Source organism: Marmota monax, unplaced genomic scaffold (genome assembly GCF_021218885.2).
Source record: "Marmota monax isolate L192 unplaced genomic scaffold, Marmota_monax_Labrador192_F-V1.1 WCK01_AAM20220418_F8-fsc00033, whole genome shotgun sequence".
Classification (NCBI taxonomy): domain Eukaryota; kingdom Metazoa; phylum Chordata; class Mammalia; order Rodentia; family Sciuridae; genus Marmota; species Marmota monax.
In genome coordinates, this window is record NW_026694282.1 from 5,539,224 (window position 1) to 5,559,266 (window position 20,043).

The 20,043-nt window shown below is 33.8% G+C and overlaps 1 protein-coding gene and 1 pseudogene across 6 annotated transcripts in view; both read left to right on the plus strand.

Moving 5' to 3' along the window:
* The window catches only part of Dennd4c (DENN domain containing 4C), a 108,127-nt gene that overhangs the window by 58,985 nt on the left and 29,099 nt on the right, over nt 1–20,043 (plus strand). For 4 of the 6 annotated variants that reach the window (XM_046467320.2, XM_046467314.2, XM_046467316.2 and 1 more), the window contains exons 12-22: nt 251–469; nt 1,765–1,910; nt 3,452–3,487; nt 3,569–3,699; nt 5,557–5,689; nt 8,523–8,729; nt 10,838–10,966; nt 12,279–12,423; nt 12,702–12,848; nt 18,073–18,195; nt 19,261–19,407. In XM_046467320.2, coding sequence (XP_046323276.1) covers nt 251–469; nt 1,765–1,910; nt 3,452–3,487; nt 3,569–3,699; nt 5,557–5,689; nt 8,523–8,729; nt 10,838–10,966; nt 12,279–12,423; nt 12,702–12,848; nt 18,073–18,195; nt 19,261–19,407 — 1,563 coding nt within the window. The remainder of the gene's footprint in view (nt 1–250; nt 470–1,764; nt 1,911–3,451; nt 3,488–3,568; nt 3,700–5,556; nt 5,690–8,522; nt 8,730–10,837; nt 10,967–12,278; nt 12,424–12,701; nt 12,849–18,072; nt 18,196–19,260; nt 19,408–20,043) is intronic. The other 2 variants (XM_046467317.2, XM_046467318.2) reach the window with 1 other exon arrangement.
* LOC131425051 (U4 spliceosomal RNA) lies at nt 15,486–15,565 on the plus strand (annotated as a pseudogene).

Genomic DNA, 20,043 nt, shown 5'->3' on the forward strand with positions numbered 1-20,043 from the left:
GCCTCTGTGAGTGTTGCTGGGATTACAGGCAACCACCACCTTACCTGGCTGATTCATGATCTTTTGAGCACATTCTTTGTGTCCTCCTGCTTGACCTTTTCTGGTCAGCCTCTGTCATTGATTTCTTTACGTTAGCAGAGAAGAATTTCAAGAAGTGATAGGCTTTATTTTGACTATTTCCTAATCAATCACCATTATGTAAATAGATACATACATTAATATCAGTTTTGTTTTTACTTCCTTTTGTCAGTTCACCGGAAAACTCAAGAAGGTTCAGCCATTGAAATGACTCCAATTGAAGCAGATTTCTCCTGGCAAAAAAAGATGACACAACTTGAGATGGAAATTCAAGAGGCATTTTTGCGATTTATGGCATCTGTTTTAAAAGGATATAGAACATATCTCAAACCAATCACAGAGGCTCCTTCAAATAAAGCCACAGCTGTAGATTCATTGTTTGATCGACAAGGTGAGTGGCATGGAAATTACAGTTGCTTTTAATTTAAGTGAAAGATATTTTCTACCATTTTATATTGCTACCAAGAAATATTCACTGAAATTCTTAAGAATTAATATTAAAAATCAGTGAACTCATATACTTTCTTTGACAAGAAAGTAATTGAAATGATGGATATGGATATGGAATTAATATTGGATAGGCAGGAAAGTGAAGACAGGAGAGTATAGGTGGAAAGTAAAAGCAACAGTAGATTGGAGGATTCATTGAACCCTCTACCCACCCTACCCCACATATCTTCACCAAACGATAAAATGTTTGGTGGAAGTAGCTTAACTTTGTAGAAGGAAACCAGATAGGCAAGATACTCTTTTTTTTTTTTTTTTTTTTGGTACCAGGGATTGAACTAAGGGACACTCAACCACTGAGCCACATCCCCAGCCCTGTTTTGTATTTTATTTTGAGACAGTGTCTCACTGAGTTGGTTGGCACTTTGCCATTACGAGGCTGGCTTTGAGCTCATAATCCTCCTGCCTTAGCCTCCTGAATTGCTGGGATTACAGGTGTGCGCCATAGTGCCCAGCTAGGATACTCATTACTTGTAATGGGCTGAGAGTTACATGAAAATATGAGATAATTTAGGAAGGAGGGCTTTTCTGAATGGTAGCAAGGAAAGAAAATCCAATGAGTATAACTGTGTATAGGAGTGAAAAGTTTGAGGTGGGGTAAATGATAGGATCATTGAAAATTAAGGAGTTAAGAGATCAAAATGTTGTGTTGTTTGTGCTTGTGGGTATAGAAGAATGATGATGGTAGGAATTGGAAGAGACTTTGAGTGAACTGTCCTGTTTTTTCCTTGAATGGAAGAGCATCCTCCTTTATCAATAGATGTCTGTGATTAATAGGGGAAAGGGTGAATTAGCCAGATGCTTGAACTTTTAACTCAGCATAAGTTTTTATAAGACATGATCTGGTGGCATTGCAAAGAGAATATTGAGCTTTTGGATATTGACCATTGGCTCAAGAGTACACAGAGTAAAATCAAGGAGGAATTTCTACTTGAGAGCTTTGCAGCTGGAGATGCCTCAGAGAGCATTCATATTTCAGTGAAAAGATTAATGGTTTAAGTTTTGTTTTGTTTTGTGGTTGAATCTGGAAGAAAGAGCTAGATGTGGTAAATGGAAGGTTCTATAAATGTGGAGTTAAAGAGAATATGATATAGATAAGTAAAAGCTTAAGATAATGTTTAATATAACTTTTAGTTCTACTTTAAAATTTGAATTTAATTACAATTTTGTTTTCTTTAGGATTTATAAAAAGTCGGGATCGGGCCTATACAAAATTCTATACCCTTTTATCCAAAACACAGATCTTTATTCGTTTCATTGAAGAATGCAGTTTTGTAAGTGATAAAGATACTGGATTGGCATTTTTTGATGACTGCATAGAGAAGGTAAAATTTTGTCTTACATACCAATCCTAAGAGAAAAGTTTGGCTTCACTGTGTAATTATCGTTATTATTAATCCTCCGTATCTTGAGGAAGACAGTACAGTCAGTGTGTGTGTTTAGGATCTAAAAAATATATTGTAAAATATTGTGTATTTGCCTAGTACTGGGGAACAAAAAGATGATTTTTTTTCTTGTTCAAATCAGGATTTAAGATAATAATTTGTGTGTGTGTGTGTGTGTGTGTGAGAGAGAGAGAGAGAGAGAGAGAGAGAGAGAGAGAGAGAGATGGAGGGGGAAAGTATTGATTGATTGATTCCAGGAAAATATTGATTAATTGATTCCAGACTTCATATTGAGAGTCATTTTCTTCTGTGGTATCTAGTTTCTACTGTATAGTTAATTTTTTCTTTGAATCCCTCTTTGGATTTGTAACTATTAAGTTCTTAGAACATTTCCTTGAAACTCTCAAGTCTTGTTACCATATTTTTATTTAAATAAATAGGATATGATTTAGGTTTTTTTTTAAATTAAAAATTTAGTTTTATAGGTAATGGATGTTCCTGTGTTGTTTTGTTTTAATGCCTTTTCAAATACTTTTGCTAATTTTTCTTTTATCCTAATGAAGTATATTGGGAAGTATGTTAAAATTTACAGCTTTGTTTATTCAACCTAAAGAAGTTTAATTTTTTAACAGTGATGACTTCTTTACATATATGTTTTCTATTTTTTTTTTTTTTTGTACCAGGGATTAAACTCAGGGGCACTTAACCACATTAAGCCACATTCCCAGCCCTTCTTTGTATTTTTATTTATAGACAGAATTTTGCTAAGTTGCTTAGCACCTTGCTAAATTGCTGAGGCTGTCTTTGAACTCGAGATCCTCCTTCCTCAGCCTCCCGATCCACTGGGATTACAGGCATGTGCTATTATGCCTGATATATTTTTTAATATTTAATAGGGTTTCTGCTTTTGCTAAGTGGATTTTTGGGGCTGATTATTAACTATAGGTTTTATAAAAATTGAAGTTATATCCATAAAACATAGAATACTATGACACTTTAATTTTTATGGGACCTGAGTGATTTATGCCTTACACGACACTTGAATAATTTTCTCCCATTCTATCAATGTGATCTGTAACTCTAGGAATATGATTAAAACTGTTGAACCTTTCTTTATAACATTGATATTCCAGCATTTTCCAGTTAGGTAGGTAACTTGGATAATGTAGGTCTTTATTAATAACTTATTTTTTTGAGAGGCCAGATTTCCTTTGTGTTTGGTTATGTTTTGTATGTGAATAAGGGTTATGAAAGAACTAATCAAAATAGATTGTTTTTATGTTGCTAGCCACAAGACAAATATTATGCTTTAGCCAAAAAGTTTAGGATCTAAAAAATATATTGTAAAATATTGTGTATTTGCCTAATACTGGGGGAACAAAAAGATGATTTTTTTTCTTGTTCAAATCAGGATTTAAGATAATAATTTATTAAATCCACAGTGGACATTTTTGCTATAAATCTCTTTTCTTCTTTTCTAGTTGTTTCCTGATAAAGGCACAGAGAAAACAGAAAAGGTATTTTTTCCTTGAGTGTTGAAAGTTCAGAATTAGATCTTGCTTATATGCAAATTAATTGGAGAAAATAATTATTTTCAGGTTGATTTTGACTTAGCAGAAGATACCAAATTAATAGAATTAGATGATTCACAGAAAAGTGAGCATACTGTATTAATAATGCCACCTGAGCCACCTCCTGATGATGGAAAGGACCTCTCACCAAAGTACAGGTAGAAAAAAGAAATTTAAAGAACTTCTTGGGCACTGCTTGAATAGTTTATTTCAATTTCTTATCAGTATTATTAGATATGTATATTAGTAATTTGTAATTGTTGTTTTTAATAGTAATTCACTGACCTAATAGAGATGATTATCATACGGAGATGCCAGCAGGTATTATAGTTTAAGAATTAGATGGCCTTGTTAGAAGAGAAGCCAGGTGTTGATCATTATTCACCTAAATGTTTAACTATAATAATCTTTAAAAATTTCAGTTCTGAAGAAGAAAAAAATTTAACTTTTTGTTAGGTTCCCACTTTCTTCAGGAGGTCTATTGCTAATGTAAATAACTTGAAAATCGTATGATTAGTAAGATAGAGAAAACTTACAGAATTGGAGTCATTCTTTGTTAAAATAAACCCGAAGAATAGGATTTGAATGTGAACCTTTTAAGAAATTAGAATGGATTTGTTTTTTCAAATTTTTATAATCATAATAATACATAGTTGTTAATAAACTTATAAAATCAAATTGAAAACATAATACATCATTTTAGCACCAATACTTACATGTATTAGAAACTGTGTATGTGTGTATGCATTGTATGTTACAAGTTCATCTTGTACATAATCTTTGTAACCTGTGTTTGCCTTTAAGAGTCCAAACACTTTTCCAAGCCATTAAATTTTTTGTGCCTTATCATTTTTAATGATCACATTGTATACAGTTATTATGACTTATTTAACTAGTTTCTTTTGTACTTGTTTGTAATTCTTTGCTGTCCATATCTTTGTGGACATATACAGTTATTTTCTTAGGCTGCATTCCTAAAGGAATTCTTATAAGGGAAAGTATAAAATGTACCTTCCCCAAATATGAACTTAATACATAATCACAGCAGGACTACATGAGAATAAAGAGTATATATCTGGAATTGTGTGACTTAATTAAATACTATTTTAATTTCATGTTATAGAATTCTTTTTTATTTTGGCTTAACTTCTATAAGTTAGAATTCTTATTATTTACACACAAGGTAAAATCAAAAGGGAAAAGCAGTATTTCCTAGAAGAAAATAAGCCAAAGAAAATTAGACAATTTCTAAGAAGAATTCCAAAATCATTAATTTGAAAATATATTCCACTTTTCTAGTATAAGAAATGAAAACCAAATTGGTAGGAAGAAGCATTTTTTAATTTACCTGACTGAGGATACATTATGTTGTAATTAGTGTATATGTTAAGTTATAATCTCTGGAAATAATTTGACAATGATCATAATAATCTTACATCTTTTGATAAACATTGACCTAGAAAACTACTATTGGGTATTCATCCTAAGAAATTAAATAAAATGTTTATAAAGGTAATGAATATAAAAATTTAATGGCAGAAATTTAGAAGTTAGCTAATAATGTCCAACAGGGAGGAATTTGTCAAATTATAGTACATTCCTAAAATAAAAGTAGTGTGAAATTTTTTTCTTTTAAATACCAATGCAAAGTAATCTTATGAAGAAAAACCTAATGGTTACAAAGTATACTAAATATTACTTTTAATATAAATTATCAAACAGATTCTGTTGAAGGAATTATTAATTCCTCTGTTAAGTAAGGTGTCAGGGATTTCTGTTTTTCAGGGATTGGTCAAAAATAACTAATCGGGTGGGGAAGAGCCAGAGTTTCCATGTAGGCAATTCATGTATCTTATAGCTATATTGTATATTTTTGGAAGAAAAATTTCTTCATATAAGGATTTAAAGGGACAATACTGGGTGCTATTGAAGGTGTAGAAATATTTACCTACTGGAATACTATGAAGAGTTTATGTATTTTAAATTAGCAGTTCTATTTTTGTTTTTTATTTTAGTTACAAATATTTTCCAAGACTGGACCTTAAACTTTTTGACAGACCACAGGAGTTGAGACTTTGTTTTAGTAGACACCCTACTGGGAATAGCATTACAAACAGTCCAGCTCTCATGGCTAAAAGAACTAAACAGGTCAGATATTCTTTATAATACATGTTAATTTAAAGTGTGAAATATGTATATGTGATATGCAGCTTCTAGTATACAATTAACACCGATGACAACCATTTGAAGACCTACTATGGTTGTTACTGAATTTAACTAGATTTGTTACAAGCCTCTTTCCATTATTGAGGCTAAAGTTTTTGAATGCACATGTTTATGCTTTAAAGGAATCCTTGGGAACTAAATATACTTAAAATTTTTTTTTATCAATATAACTCACATATCATACAACTCACCCATTCTTAAGCATACAATTCAGTGGTGTTTTTTTGTTTGTTTGTTTGTTTTGCATGTACATGGGGTTGTACAGCTATCAGGACAATTTCAGGCCATTTTCATCACCCCAGGAAACAAACTTGCATCCTCTCCCTCCCTGGGCAACCACTAATCTCCAAAGATTTGTCTATTCTAGGCATTTCATATAAATAGAATTGTACAATATGTGTTCCTTTGTGATTGGCTTCTTTCTTTCTTTCTTTTTGGTGGGAGGTACTGTGGGTTAACCCAGGGACACTTAACCACTGAGCCACATCCCCAGCCCTTTTTATTTTTCATTTTGAGATAGGGTTTCACTAAGTTGCTGAGGCTGGTCTCGAACTTGGGATCCTCCTGCCTCAGCCTCCCAAGTCCCTGGAATTACAGGCATGCATTGCCTCGCCTGCTGTGGTTGTCTTCTTTCAATTACTAATGTTTTTACGGTTCATCCATTTTATAACATGTACCAATACTTCATTTCTTTCTTTCTTTTTTTTTTAAATTGTAGATGGACAAATACCTTTATTTTATTTATTTTTATATGGTGCTGAGGATTGAACTCAGTGCCTCACCCATACGAGGCAAGTGCTTTACCACTGAGCCACAATCCCAGCCCCAGTACTTTATTTCTTGCTGAATAATATTCCACTTAAGGACATTTCACATTTATTTACCTGTTCTAGGATACATAGGTGATTCCTACTTTTTGGCTATTCATGAATATTGCTGCTATGAACATTTACGTACAAGTGTTTGTGTGGATGTATGTTTTTGTTTCTCTTGGATATGTATCTGGGAGTAGAATTGCTATGTCATATAGTAACTTCAGGTTTAACCATTTAAAGGGAGTGTTAGGTTGTTCTTCAAAGTGACAGAGCCACTTTACATTCCCACCAATAGTGTATGAATAGTGTACCAGTTTCACAGTGTCCTTCTTATTTCTTGTTATTATGTTTTTGATTATAGTCATCTAGTGGATATGAAATGGTTTATTTATATAGTTTTGATTTTCATTTCCCTAGTAGCTAATATAAATGTACAATATACCAGATAGTACATTCTAAAGGACAATCCAGATATTTTTCTTTACTGCTCAGTCTGAGAATTAAGCTGTGTTTAGGTATGAATTAAAATTAAATGTCCTTTTTATGTACAGGACATTTTGAGATTTTTTCAAAACATGGAAAATTTCAAATAACATTTTTAGTTTAGGTTTTAATTCCTGGATAGTCTCCCAAATCTTTGAGGTGTTCCTTAATTTTATAAAGTTGATGTTTCTTTCAGTATTTTCTGAGGGAAAACAAAAATTATAATTTTTTATTGTCACCAGGTTAATGAAGGCAGCTTTCTAAAATTGGGTAATTTTAGTTTCTAATTCTTAACTTCAGCAGATTTTTGTGTTTTAAACTACCTTGAAAAGGACCATTAATACCTTAGATAAACAAGGGCATGAATTTTCAGCTGTATCTTCAAGTCTCATGGAGATACAGTCCAAAAGGAAAATGAACATAAAAGTATCATTTTTATTTAGAACACGTCCCAACAGAAAGAATCTTTAGCGCAAGGCATGCAGTGACATCCTGGCAAATCTAGAAGGCTCTGTAGTTTCCCACAGTGTGTAATTTCATAAATTACCAGCAAGTGATTTTAATACCTAATCTCTACACTAACATTTTTAAAAAATATTTTCTTAATTGTAGATGAACACAATATCTTTATTTATTTATATGTGGTGCTGAGGATTGAACCCAGTGCCTCACACGTGCAAGATAAGCACTCTACCACTGAGCCTCAGTCCCAGCCCCTGTATACTAACATTTTGAGATTCTTCAGAACATGGAAAATTGGGGCTGGGGATGTGGCTCAAGCGGTAGCGCTCTCGCCTGGCATGCGTGCGGCCCGGGTTCGATCCTCAGCACCACATACAAACAAAGATGTTGTGTCCGCCGATAACTAAAAAATAAATATTAAAAAAAAATTCTCTCTCTCTCTCTCTCTCAAAAAAAAAAAAAAAACATGGAAAATTTCAGAATAACATTCTTAGTTCAGGTTTTACTGATTCCTGAATAGTCTCCCAAATCTTTGATCTCTAATCTACCTAAGTCAGAATGAAAATCAGAAATAGTAAGCATGGCTATCAAACTGTTAGGAAGATCTGTGATATTTCTCAGACTTTGTTGACTACAAAAGAACAACACTTTAAAGGGAAATGGTCAGGGAGAGAATTAACAGTCCAGAGAAGGAATAGTATGGTTTTAGTTCTGTCTTTTCCCATTAAAAATGAGCAGCATCTTAGAGTGCTTTTTTTCTTTTTCTAAGGAATTTCTAGTCTGTTAGAAGATGTGCTTGCAAGCAAATATACTTGCAGATTGCTCAAGGAGCCACATGACACTAAATACAAAGTCATTCATAAAAATAAAACTAAGAAATACTTGATTTGGGAGTCAAATTTAACATTAAAAATTTCTTTCCCTTTGCCTTCTCAGCCCCCCAACCTAATAGATTTTAGTAAACACTGTAATATTTTATTTTTTTCTCTTTCTAGGAGATTAAAACAGCTCATAAATTGGCAAGGAGATGTTATACAAATCCACCACAGTGGGCCAAGTGTCTGTTCAGTCATTGTTATAGTTTATGGTTCATTTGTCTCCCAGCCTATGTTAGAGTTTCTCATCCTAAGGTCAGAGCACTTCAACAGGCATATGATATACTTATCAAGATGAGAAAAACAGATGTGGATCCACTGGATGAGGCAAGTGTAACATTTAATAATGTTTAAAAGAAAATTTTTATTTTTATACTGTTAAGAAAATTTAGTTTTTAGTTGCTTTAAAGTAGGCTCAGGATTTATTAGGCAGGAAAGGTAATATTACTCTGTTTCATAAAGCTAATACTCATTATTTATTTTAAAATATATTTATTAAAAATTACTGCTTTGGAATGAAGTTAAGACCTCCTACTTGGGCCTGATTATCCTTGATGAATAGAAAATAATAATGATTTCATTTGATTTTTAAAATAACTTTTTTAGGGAATAGACAGGACATAGGCTTTTTGCAAGTGGTTCTCTTAGGACCATTGTCCTAAGATGAGTTACGTAATCTGTTTGTGTTTCAGATTATTCATCTGAAAATGTAGCTCCTAGTTTTTCAACTTTGATACTGTTAGCATTTTGGCCCACATAATTATTTATTATTTTTTTGGGGGGGGGGGCTGTCCTGTGTTTTATATGACTTTTGGCAGCATCCCTGGCCCTTACCCACTAGATGCCACTATCACCCCCTCTCTCTTTCACAAGTTATAACAATCAAAAATGTCTCATTGCCAATTGTCCCCTGTAGAACAGAATTGCCCCTGGAAAACCACTGATATGATAATCATAGTTACTAGCTTCTTTGTAAGGTTGATTTGAAGGTTAAATTGATTGATATACTTATAGGGCTGGCTCAGAAAATGCATTCAGTGAATGACAGCTAGACATTTTATGCATCTTTCTTAAGCCTCAAAATCATCGTAAGAGGAAGGTACTGATATAATCTAGTTAACAGTTAAGTAAATGGAGGCACTTATTTTAGCTTTTTTCTTTGCTATTTTTCCCTTTAGAAATTATTTTTAGTATTGTTATAATTAACTGTCAAGAACTACCTAGCCAGGTATGGTGGGAGGTTGAGGCAGAAGGATCACAAATTCAACGCCATCTTCAACAATTTAGCAAGGCCCTAAGCAACTTTGCAGGACCATGCCTCAAAATAAAAAAAGTAAAAATAAAAAGGGCTGGGGATATGGTTTAGTGGTTAAGCACCTCTGGGTTCAATCCCCAGCACCAAAAAGGGGGCAAAAAATCTATAACTAGATCAGAATTTAAAATGAAAAGTTTTTGCTGATATTATTAGAGTGTACCTAATTTTCTTCTCGTTCTTTTTAAGACATGACTTTACAAATCCTAAATGGGCACCCTGGAGCTGCTGTGTTTAATTCCTTTGGCATAGAGTATATACATAGTGATTGGGGAAGAGAGCTATTTTAATCATATTTGATTTTAGAAATAACTTCTTGCTAAGTTATGGCGAAAAATAGTCATTCTCTTATTTACTCAGATGAGATGTATGCACATAGGTCTTATGTGAAATAGCTAATAATGCTATTGAATAGGTTTAAAAAATAATTATCTTAGATGCTCAAATCAAGCTGGGTGTGGTGACACTTGCCTGTAATCCCAGCAACTTGGAAGGCTGAGGCAGGAAGATCTCAAATTTGAAGCAAGCCTCAGCAACTTAATGAGGCCCTAAGAAACTTAGCAGGACTCTGTCTCAAAACAAAAAAGGCTAGGAATGTGACTTAGTGGTTAAGTGCCCCTGGGTTCAATCCCTGGTACCAAAAAGAAAGAAAAAAAGAAAGGGCGGAGGGAGAGAGAGAGGGAGAGGGAGAGGGAGAGAGAGAGAGAGAAAGAGAAAGAAAGAGCTCAAATTCATATGAAAGATAAAATAATGCTTAATAACTTTATGAAAAGATTTGAATAAATTTATTTTTTAAAAATCTCTTACTGGGCACAGTGGTGCATGCCTGTAATCCCAGCAGCTTGGGAGGCTGAGACAGGAGAATTAAGAGTTCAAAGCCAGCCTCAGCAATGGTGAGGCACTGAGCAACTCAGTGAGACCCTGTCTCTAAATAAAATATAAAGTAGGGCTGGAGATGTGGTTCAGTGATTGAGTGCCCCTGAGTTCAATCCCCTCTATCCTCCCCCAACCCCAACCCCACTCAAAACAAAAAACAAAAAAAACAAAAAAAAAAAAAACTCTACAAGTCCATAGATGGACTAACATGCATACCTCCTAATGGTTTGATGTTATTTCTTGTTAGGTATGCTATCGAGTAGTAATGCAGCTTTGTGGACTTTGGGGTCATCCTGTTTTAGCAGTGAGAGTCCTATTTGAAATGAAAACTGCTAAGATAAAACCAAATGCCATTACTTATGGTTATTATAATAAGGTAAGTAGAGTTGATACCAGGCAATATATGATACTTAAGAATGATAAGTTGATGGACGTGGTGGCACATGCCTGTTATCTCGGTATCTTGGGAGGCCACCCTCAGCAATTTAGTGAGGCCCTAAGCAACTCATTGAAACTTTGTTTCAAAATAAAAAGGGCTGGGATGTGGCAGTGGTAAAGTGCCTATATAAATAAATAAAATTAAACTAAAGAAATTTTATATCTTATTATTTATAAAATTTCTCCTACAGGAGATTTTAGGGGCATAAGTTTTTATTTTCCCTTTTAATTGACTAATGAAAATTGTATATATTTATGATATACAAAATGATGTTTTGAAATATGTATACATTGTAGAATGACACAGTCAAGCTAATAACTTATGCATTTTTTCACTTACATTTTTTTTTGTGGTGAGAACAATTAAAATCTACTCTTTACTAATTTTCAAAATATAATATGTTCTTATTAACTGTAGCCACCATGTTGTACAATAGATCTTTTGAATTTATTTTTGCTATCTAACTGAAATTTTATATCCTTTGACCAACATTTTCTTAAACTCTGTCCCCACTCCCTATCCCTGTAACTACTATTCTGTTTTCTAGAATCCATATTTAAGTGATATCATGCAATGTCTTGCAGTATCTTTTGTCTTTCTGCATCTGTTTTATTTCATTTAACATATTTAACTGTTGATGGACACGTAGGTTGTTTCTGTATTTTGGCTTTTATGAATAATGCTACAGTGAACATGGGGGTGCAGATCTTTTTGAGATATTGATTTAATTTCCTTGAATATAAATACAGTAGTGGGATTACTGAATCATATGGTAGTTTTATTTTAGTTTTTTGAGGAATATTCACACTTTTCCATAATCTGTACTAATTTGCTAAGTTATGGTGAATAATAGTCATTCTCTTATTTACTCAGATGAAATGTATGCACATAGGTCTTATGTGAAATAGCTAATAACATTGCTTCTAACAGTATGCCAGGGTTTCCTTTCCTCTACATATTTACTAACACTTCTTTCTTCTTTATTATAATACCCATTTTAACACATGTGAGGTGATATTTTTAGTTTATTTCTTTGATTAATGATGTTGAGCAGTTTTCCACATACCTGTTGATGATGTGTTCATATGTTTGTATGTATACACATAATTTGTGTAATTCTTTATATGTATATATGCACATGTGCATGTGTAATTTTATACGTATACAAACATGCACATTTGTATATGTATGTAATTTTTAAATAAAATATTCTTAATGACCATTATTTTTGCCTTTATTTTACCTTTAGGTAGTTTTGGAGAGCCCATGGCCTAGCAGTACTCGCAGTGGTATTTTCTTATGGACAAAGGTACGGAATGTAGTACGTGGCTTGGCACAATTTAGGCAGCCACTTAAAAAGACCATTCAAAAGTCCCTGGCATCCTCAATATCAGGTAATATATGTAATTGGAAAGATACTTTCATTATGAACCATAGCTTTATAGGCATAGGGATTTTTAATTACATGAAGTAGAAAACTCAAATGAAATTCTGGTTAATATTTTTATGTACAGTGGAAAACAGATTATCTTAGTCCAAAATTATTTTTGCCTTTTCCCCTGTAGAAATTTAGAAAGTGTTCTGTGATTATAAATAAACTGTGGGTCATTCATATTTAATTTCAGAAATTATCAGTACATGAGTTATTGAATTCCATTGTCCTTATCTTCAGTTCCTCAGAATGCCACAGGTGGAAGTGATGGGGACACGGTGAGCCACGGTAGCGTGGATAGTTCTAATGATGCTAACAATGGGGAGCACACGGTCTTCGTCAGAGATTTAATCAGGCTTGATTCCACTGATAATCACTCTAGCACAGGTACTAGAATCTGTATTTTACTAACCCTTCACTTAGTATCACTTAGTCTTTTTCAAAAAGTTTTGCCCTCTTTTAAGTTTGTGCAATATGAACACTTTTGAAGTAGTATATAAGAAAAGAAATTTCACTTCCGCACTTCTATTTCCTATAGTATAAAATTAACTTTGGAGTGCTGTGCACAGTGCTCTAGGATTGTCTTTCTTTGTGTTTGTTCATTATTAAATTGTGAAAGTGCATGATATGTTAGGCATTGTGAGCTAATGAACTTGACTGTTAGTGACACAACTGGCAAATCTTTTTTTACTTTCATTAAATGGAAAATATATCTTAGAACTTTGAGATTATGAATGTTAAAGAAGGAAAAAAAAATAAGTCACATGCCATGAGATAACATATTTTGTTTATTTTAAAGGACATTTTTAAGAAATCTGAGAACCTACTTATGTACATAGTTCTGGGTATTACCTCAGTCCTCTGAAATTACAAATAAGTGTAATCAAAGTAGCACTTTGGGCAGATATGTGTGTGTTGCACATCCTTCTTTTTGTGTTGTTTTTTTTTGTTGTTGTGGTGGTGGTTATTATCTCAAGCCTTCCTTTAGAAACAATTCTGAGTCTAATTCCTGTGCTTCATCTGATAAACTTGTCTCAGTGACTGAAGTTTCCTTTTCTCTGCTCTTTGTTGCTCTGCTTTTTGCTCTGTGCTGTTTCTTGGTGCTGCATTTGTCCTTGGCTGTCATGGTGTGGGGTGCAGACAGACTTTTATGACGTGAAGCTATGGATACACGTGTGCGTTAATTCTGCCCTTGAATGTTAACCACTTCAGGTAATTTCCCATTTATTAGGTTAAATTTTGCTGACAAACAAGGGTGGGGGAAAAGACATTTTGTTGTATTTTAAGTTTTATTACAAGTGGAAAACCATTTTCGATTTCTTGGCTTTTCTCCTTAAGATAAGGGTAATCATATTTAGACTCTCCTGAAAATATCCAACTAACATTTATGGTCAGCTTGCAAAACTGACTTATTTTTATTTATCTTATTTTAAAATATGTTGTACTTTGCTGTAATTTTTACTTTGAGGTTGGTTTATAGCATCATTGTGTTGAATACTGTTATGGGCATTAATTAATTCATTGTTCTAGTTGTTGAGCTGGTTATGCTTTCCAAAACTAGATTGCTGCATTTTTGTCTAATAACTGCTTTTAATTTTTTTCAACGTAGGTTATAGGTGCAATCTTGTTTATAATTAACTTTATTAGTTTTCAATCCTGTTTGTAAATTAACAAGTAGGAATTTTTATGAGACTTTAAAAATTTTTGCCAACTTATTTTATTTCCATTGTATTTTTTCCTAATACTTTGGAAGAAATGGGCTTTGTGTGTTTAAAAACAAATGAAAAAAAATCAAGCAAATAATTTTTTGGTAAATAAAACAGCTTACCATGAATGATAATAACAATGAAAGATACCCCCCTCTTAATCCTCCTTATTTTTAAGCTTATCTCATTATAAAGGCAATTTAGTTTTCTAACAGAAAATAGTCTCCTAATAATTCCAGGTAATTGGTATAAAGATTCCAATATTTTGGGAAGAACCTTTGATGCCTTTTTCATATATTTCTTTCTTTTTTTTTTTTTTTTGTATCAAAGATTGAACCCAGGGGCTCTTCACCATTGAGCCATATCCCCAACCCTATTTATAGTTTTCATTTTGAGATAGGGTCTCACTAAATTGTTTAGAGCCTCGATAAATGACTGAGTCTGGCTTTGAACTTGAGATATTCCTGTTTCAGCCTCCTGAGTCTCTGGGATTATAGGTGTGTGCCACCTTGGTCAATTTAGCTGCATTTCTAATGACTGAATCCTAGATACTGAATTTGCAGTGATCATGTGTTTCTTCTGTAAGGCTTCTGGTGATGCCATTGGATATTTTTGGTGTCTTCCAGCCCAGATACTTAAGTTGTTCATTTCATTAAGGATTATCTTTTGGAATCTTATTACTTGGTACCCGGTAGTGAATTTAGATCCTAGAGGCATATCTGGGTTTAATCAATTTACCCTATTCTCAGTCTTTTGCCTTTTTCGTGGCACTAGGTTGCTATACTGGATATTCTGAGGGGGACAATAAAAATACAACTGAAAAGCAGGTGTGGTGGCACATGCCTGTAATCCCAGAGGCTCAGGAGATTGAGGCAGGAGGATTGCAAGTTCAAAGCCAGCCCCAGCAACAGCGAGGTACTAAACAACTCAGTGAGACCCTGTCTCTAATTAAAAAGTGCAAAACAGGGCTGGGGATGTGGCTCAGCGGTTGAGTGCCCCTGAGTTCAATCCCCGGTGCCAAAAAACCCAAGAAACAAAAAACAACTGAAGTTGTTAGCCATTCTAAATAGTAGTATTTAGAGAAGTTTAATTCTTTTGTTATATGGCAAATCCAAGTCTGAGTGGTTGTATAGTAATATGTTGTAGGAAATGGAAGGTACTGCATATTTTATGTCTCTTTCATTGATATCTTCATAACTGATTTCTTCAGTAACTGGACTTAGTTTCAGTTTTAAATTATAGAACTTTAAAGCCAAAACAGACTTCAGAAACTCTATTTTGAAATAATTTTTAAATTTATAGAAAAGTTTATATACTTAGTTTTGTGCAGTAGCAGTATAGTAGTCAATGAGGTTTATCCAAGGTGCGATTATTGCTAATTGAAAAGTTTATATACTTTATATTCTGATTTTGTCAATTGTTCCTAATGTCCTTTGTGGTACTTTAAATCCCTCTCTTTAGTCTCCTTTAACCTGGCAGTTTCTCATGCTTTCTTTATCTATTATGACTTCAATCTTCCCCTACTCCCACCCCCAGTACTGGAGATTGAACCCAGGGTCACTTTACCACCACTGAGCTATACTGCCAGATACTTTTTATTTTTTATTTTGAGACAGGGTCTCATTGATTTCCTGAGGCTCCTCCTGCAGCCTCCCAAGTAACTGAAATTACAGGCATGTACCACTATGCCTGGCTGACCTTCACCTTTTTGAAGAATTCTTTTTGGTTATTTTGTAGAATGTTCTTTAACTTGGGTTTGTCTGATACTTCCTTGTTACTAGGGTATGTTATGCATCCAGGGTATCTATACTAAAAAAGTGATGTAACCTTATCAGATTATTGCATCCCAGAGGCAAATATTACCTACATCAAGGGTACTTTTACCACTGGGATATATCCCCAGCCATTTTTTGGGGGGTGGGGGGGTAGGGGTGTATTGGGGATTGAACTCAGGGGCACTTGATCACCGAGCCACATCCCCAGCCCTTATTTTGTATTTTATTTAGAGACAAGGTCTCACTGAGTTTCTTAGTGCCTCATTAAATTGCTGAGGCTGGCTTTGAACTTGAAATCCTCCTGCCTCCGCCTCCTGAACCGCTGGGATTACAGACATATGCTGTTGTGCCTAGCCCTCAGCCATTTTTTGAGACAGGGTCTCACTAAGTTGCCAAGTCAGGCCTCAAACTTGTGATTCTCCTGCCTCAGCCTCCTGAGGTGCTACAATTATAGACATATGCCATCATGTCCGACTGTGGTTAATATTTTACCTCTTGCAGATAATAAGCTATGTGATAATATCTTCTTTCTTAGCTCAGTTTTAAGGTTAGCATCAATTGATGATGCTTGCCTAAGACAAAAATCTTTAGTACAGTGGTTACAAAGTGTGATGTCACTACTTCCACATTTACAAGATGACACATAGTATACAGAACAATTTCCCTTCTCTGTTTTTTCTTTTTTATTATCAGTATGGACTTATGGATTCCTATTTTACTCAGTGGATTATAGTCTCTAACTGTTCCTGTGTCCTTTAGACATGTTCCCAACATGGTTTTTGAGCTTTTCTGGTCCAAAAAAAAAAAAGGGTTCCAAGCTCATGTTTGTACCCTCCCTGATTTAACTTTGGAATCAGCCATTTCTTCAAGGATCCCAGGTTCATTTTAATGAGGAATAGATTTTGGAAGCCAGGATCTGAGCCTGGGTTATGCCCACTGTCTCCAGGGTAATATTGCTTCTATGCTTTTAACAAACAGAGTTAGAAAGTGTGTGTGTGTACACTTTGGAAATACCTTAATTCTAAATGAATTTCATAAGATTGTTCTTTACCTTCTTTCAGTCCATTTAAAAAAAAAAATCTGCCTTATTCCATAGTAAAAATCTTATCTTCCAAACATTATCACATTTACTCATTGATTCAATTCTACAGTATATGTAAAATAATTTCAGAATTATCACACTCATCCCCTGTGAAAAACAAACTTAAGCTGTGTTTTATTTGATTATTACTCCAGGGTTTAGGGTACATACTCAAAATAATGTGTTTAAAAGTTAACTTAAAGCAGGGTATGGTGGTGCACAGCTGTAATCCCAGCAGCTCAGGAGGCTAAGGCAGGAGGATTGCAAGTTCAAAGCCAGCCTCAGCAACAGCAAGGTTCTACACAACTTTAGTGAGACCCTGTCTCTAAATAAAACACAGAATAGGGCTGGGGATGTGGCTCAGTGGTTAAGTGCCCTGGAGTTCAATCCCTGGTACCCATCCCTCCCCCCAAAAAAGTTAAATTAGTCTTCTTTGACTCATTCAGTGTGGTTATTTCATATGAAGTACAAATGCTTTCACTTGTTTCTGCTGGCATTCAATTTTAAAGTCTACTCCCCATTTTGATTTACTTATTTTGAATATATACAAATATATTACATCTCCAAAAACAGTATAATAAACCTTATGTAAAGAAGTTTCTTCCTGTTTATTTTTTCCCTTTCTATTTTTCCCCCACCCCTTGTAGGTAACCATTTTTATTTTTTCCTGATTTATCATTCTTACTTTTCTTTTTGCAAAAGGTAGCAGGTATAATATGTGTTTCATTCTTTTCTCTTTCTTACAAAAAAGAAACATTCTATGGACACCCTCCAAGAGTCTTTTTAAAACATCTTGTCCAAATCTCTAATTTCCAGGTGAAGAGATTAAGGTTCATTACTTTCAAATATGGAATGATTTTTCAGATTCTGACATTCTTGTTTCTGTTGTTAATTTGCTTCCTGTCATTGTTTTAAAAAATGTTCTGTGTGCCTTGTCAGTTTTCTTCCTTTTCTTTTAGTTGTCTAGACCAGTGGAATTTTCTTTTGATATTTTATAAATGGGTTATAAGTATACAAAAACATTTATAAGCTTGCATTCTTTGTAACAGGTGGTCAGTCTGACCAAGGCTATGGGTCTAAGGATGAACTTATAAAGGACGAAGCAGAAATTCATGTGCCTGAAGAACATATAGCACCAGAGTTGGTAACTAAAATGAACCTGCAAGTAGAAGGTTAAGTACTGATATTTATAAACTTTATTTAGGAAATATACCTATATTAATTAGATGTTTATATTTAAATTTTTTTTAGTTAAATAGATGTATGCAATACCTTTATTTTATTTATTCCTTTTTATGTGGTGCTGAGGATTGAACCCAGCCTCACACATGCTAGGCAGGTGCTCTACCACTGAGCCACAACCCTAGCTCATTTTATTTTATTTAATAATTTTTGGTGATCATTTTCAGGAATGTAAGGTCTAGCTAACAAGATATTATGTACTATTAAGTATAATACTTAATAAGTATGTATTACTTAATAATAAGATAATACTATATATTATTATTATAGTCTCTGAGGTTTGAAATTTAACAGACCTTTTAGAGAGTCTGTATGTTACCGTTAATGTTTTAGGAAAGTGCAACCCACTAAGGTTTTCATTTGTCAAAGTTACTTGGCTACTTTGTGTCAAAATCAGAACTAAATTTGACTCATCAAACTTGTATTCTAGTGTTGTACTTATTTTAAAAGGCTTTTCTACCAGAAGTCCTTCAAGTAGCTATGTGAATGTTTTTCATTAATACAGCAAAAATAGTCCTCATGGTTGTATTGGTTTTTACAGGACTCATTGAGGTAGAAATGATTTGTTGTAAAAATTTTGTGAGACCGCAGAGGAACATTTAGTTTATGGTAACAGGATGTTCCTTCTGTTCTCTTATACAAAATTATACTTTCTTTGATAATGCTTCTTGTTTTATTCTCCTGAGTTACCCAGAAGCAAGTCCCTCTCATATTTACCAAGTAATGAGAAACAGAATTAAAGACCAGAGGCTTAAATTGATTGACTCAAGAACACTCAGTATAGGATTATTGAATGCTAAAATAAAACATTTATTTCAGTCAGTGCTAGTGACATTTATAATCTAATGTTAGCTAGATACAGTAAACCAGTAATAAAACAGTTATATATTTACCCCTACTTGATGAAAAAATATATACGTACACGTAATCTCTATGAGGTTTCTGTTCAGTATGAGCAATATTAGGAATGATAACAGCCAAATACTTATTTTCAGAGGTGTGTGATGTGTCTGCTATTGTGGCAAAACATTCACAACCTAGTCCAGAGTCTCAGAGTCCTAATGAACCTCCTTCATGGGGCAGCAGTATTGTGAAAGTTTCATCTGGTATATTTGATGTCAACAACAGAAAAAGTAGCACTGGTAAGTTACTTATATTGGTTATTAAATGTTTAGAATATATTCTACAGATATATATGTCTTTGATGATTTTAAATTGTCAACTTAATTATAATGAACATACTAAAGAGCCAGAAATGAGCCCAAATCATATAAACAGTCTGAAGAAAATATTAAAATATTGTTATTTAAAGGTACAGTTGGACTGGGCATGGTAGTGCATACTTGTAATCCCAATTACCTGGGAGGCTGAGGCAGAAGGATTTCAAGTTTGAAGCTAGTCTTATTAGCAACTTAGTGAAACCCTGCCAACACAGTAAAATAGGAAGACAGGGAGCAGGAAAGAAAGAAAAGAAGGATTGGGGCTGTAACTCATGGTACGAGTGCTTGCCTAACATGAATGAGGCCCTGAGTTTGGTCCCCAATATCTCCCCCCCCACCCCACCCCCCAAAAAAAAGAACAGTAGCCATACCTGTCCATATGTTCTCCATCTAACCAATCTAGGGTTTGAAAATATCAGAAAATAATTGCATCTTCGTTAGGTATTTGAAGTAATTCAGAGATGATTTAAAGTATACTGGGAGGATGTGTTTAAGTTATGTGCAAGTACTATGTCATTTTATATAAGGGACATGAACACCCAGGTATTTTAGTATTGT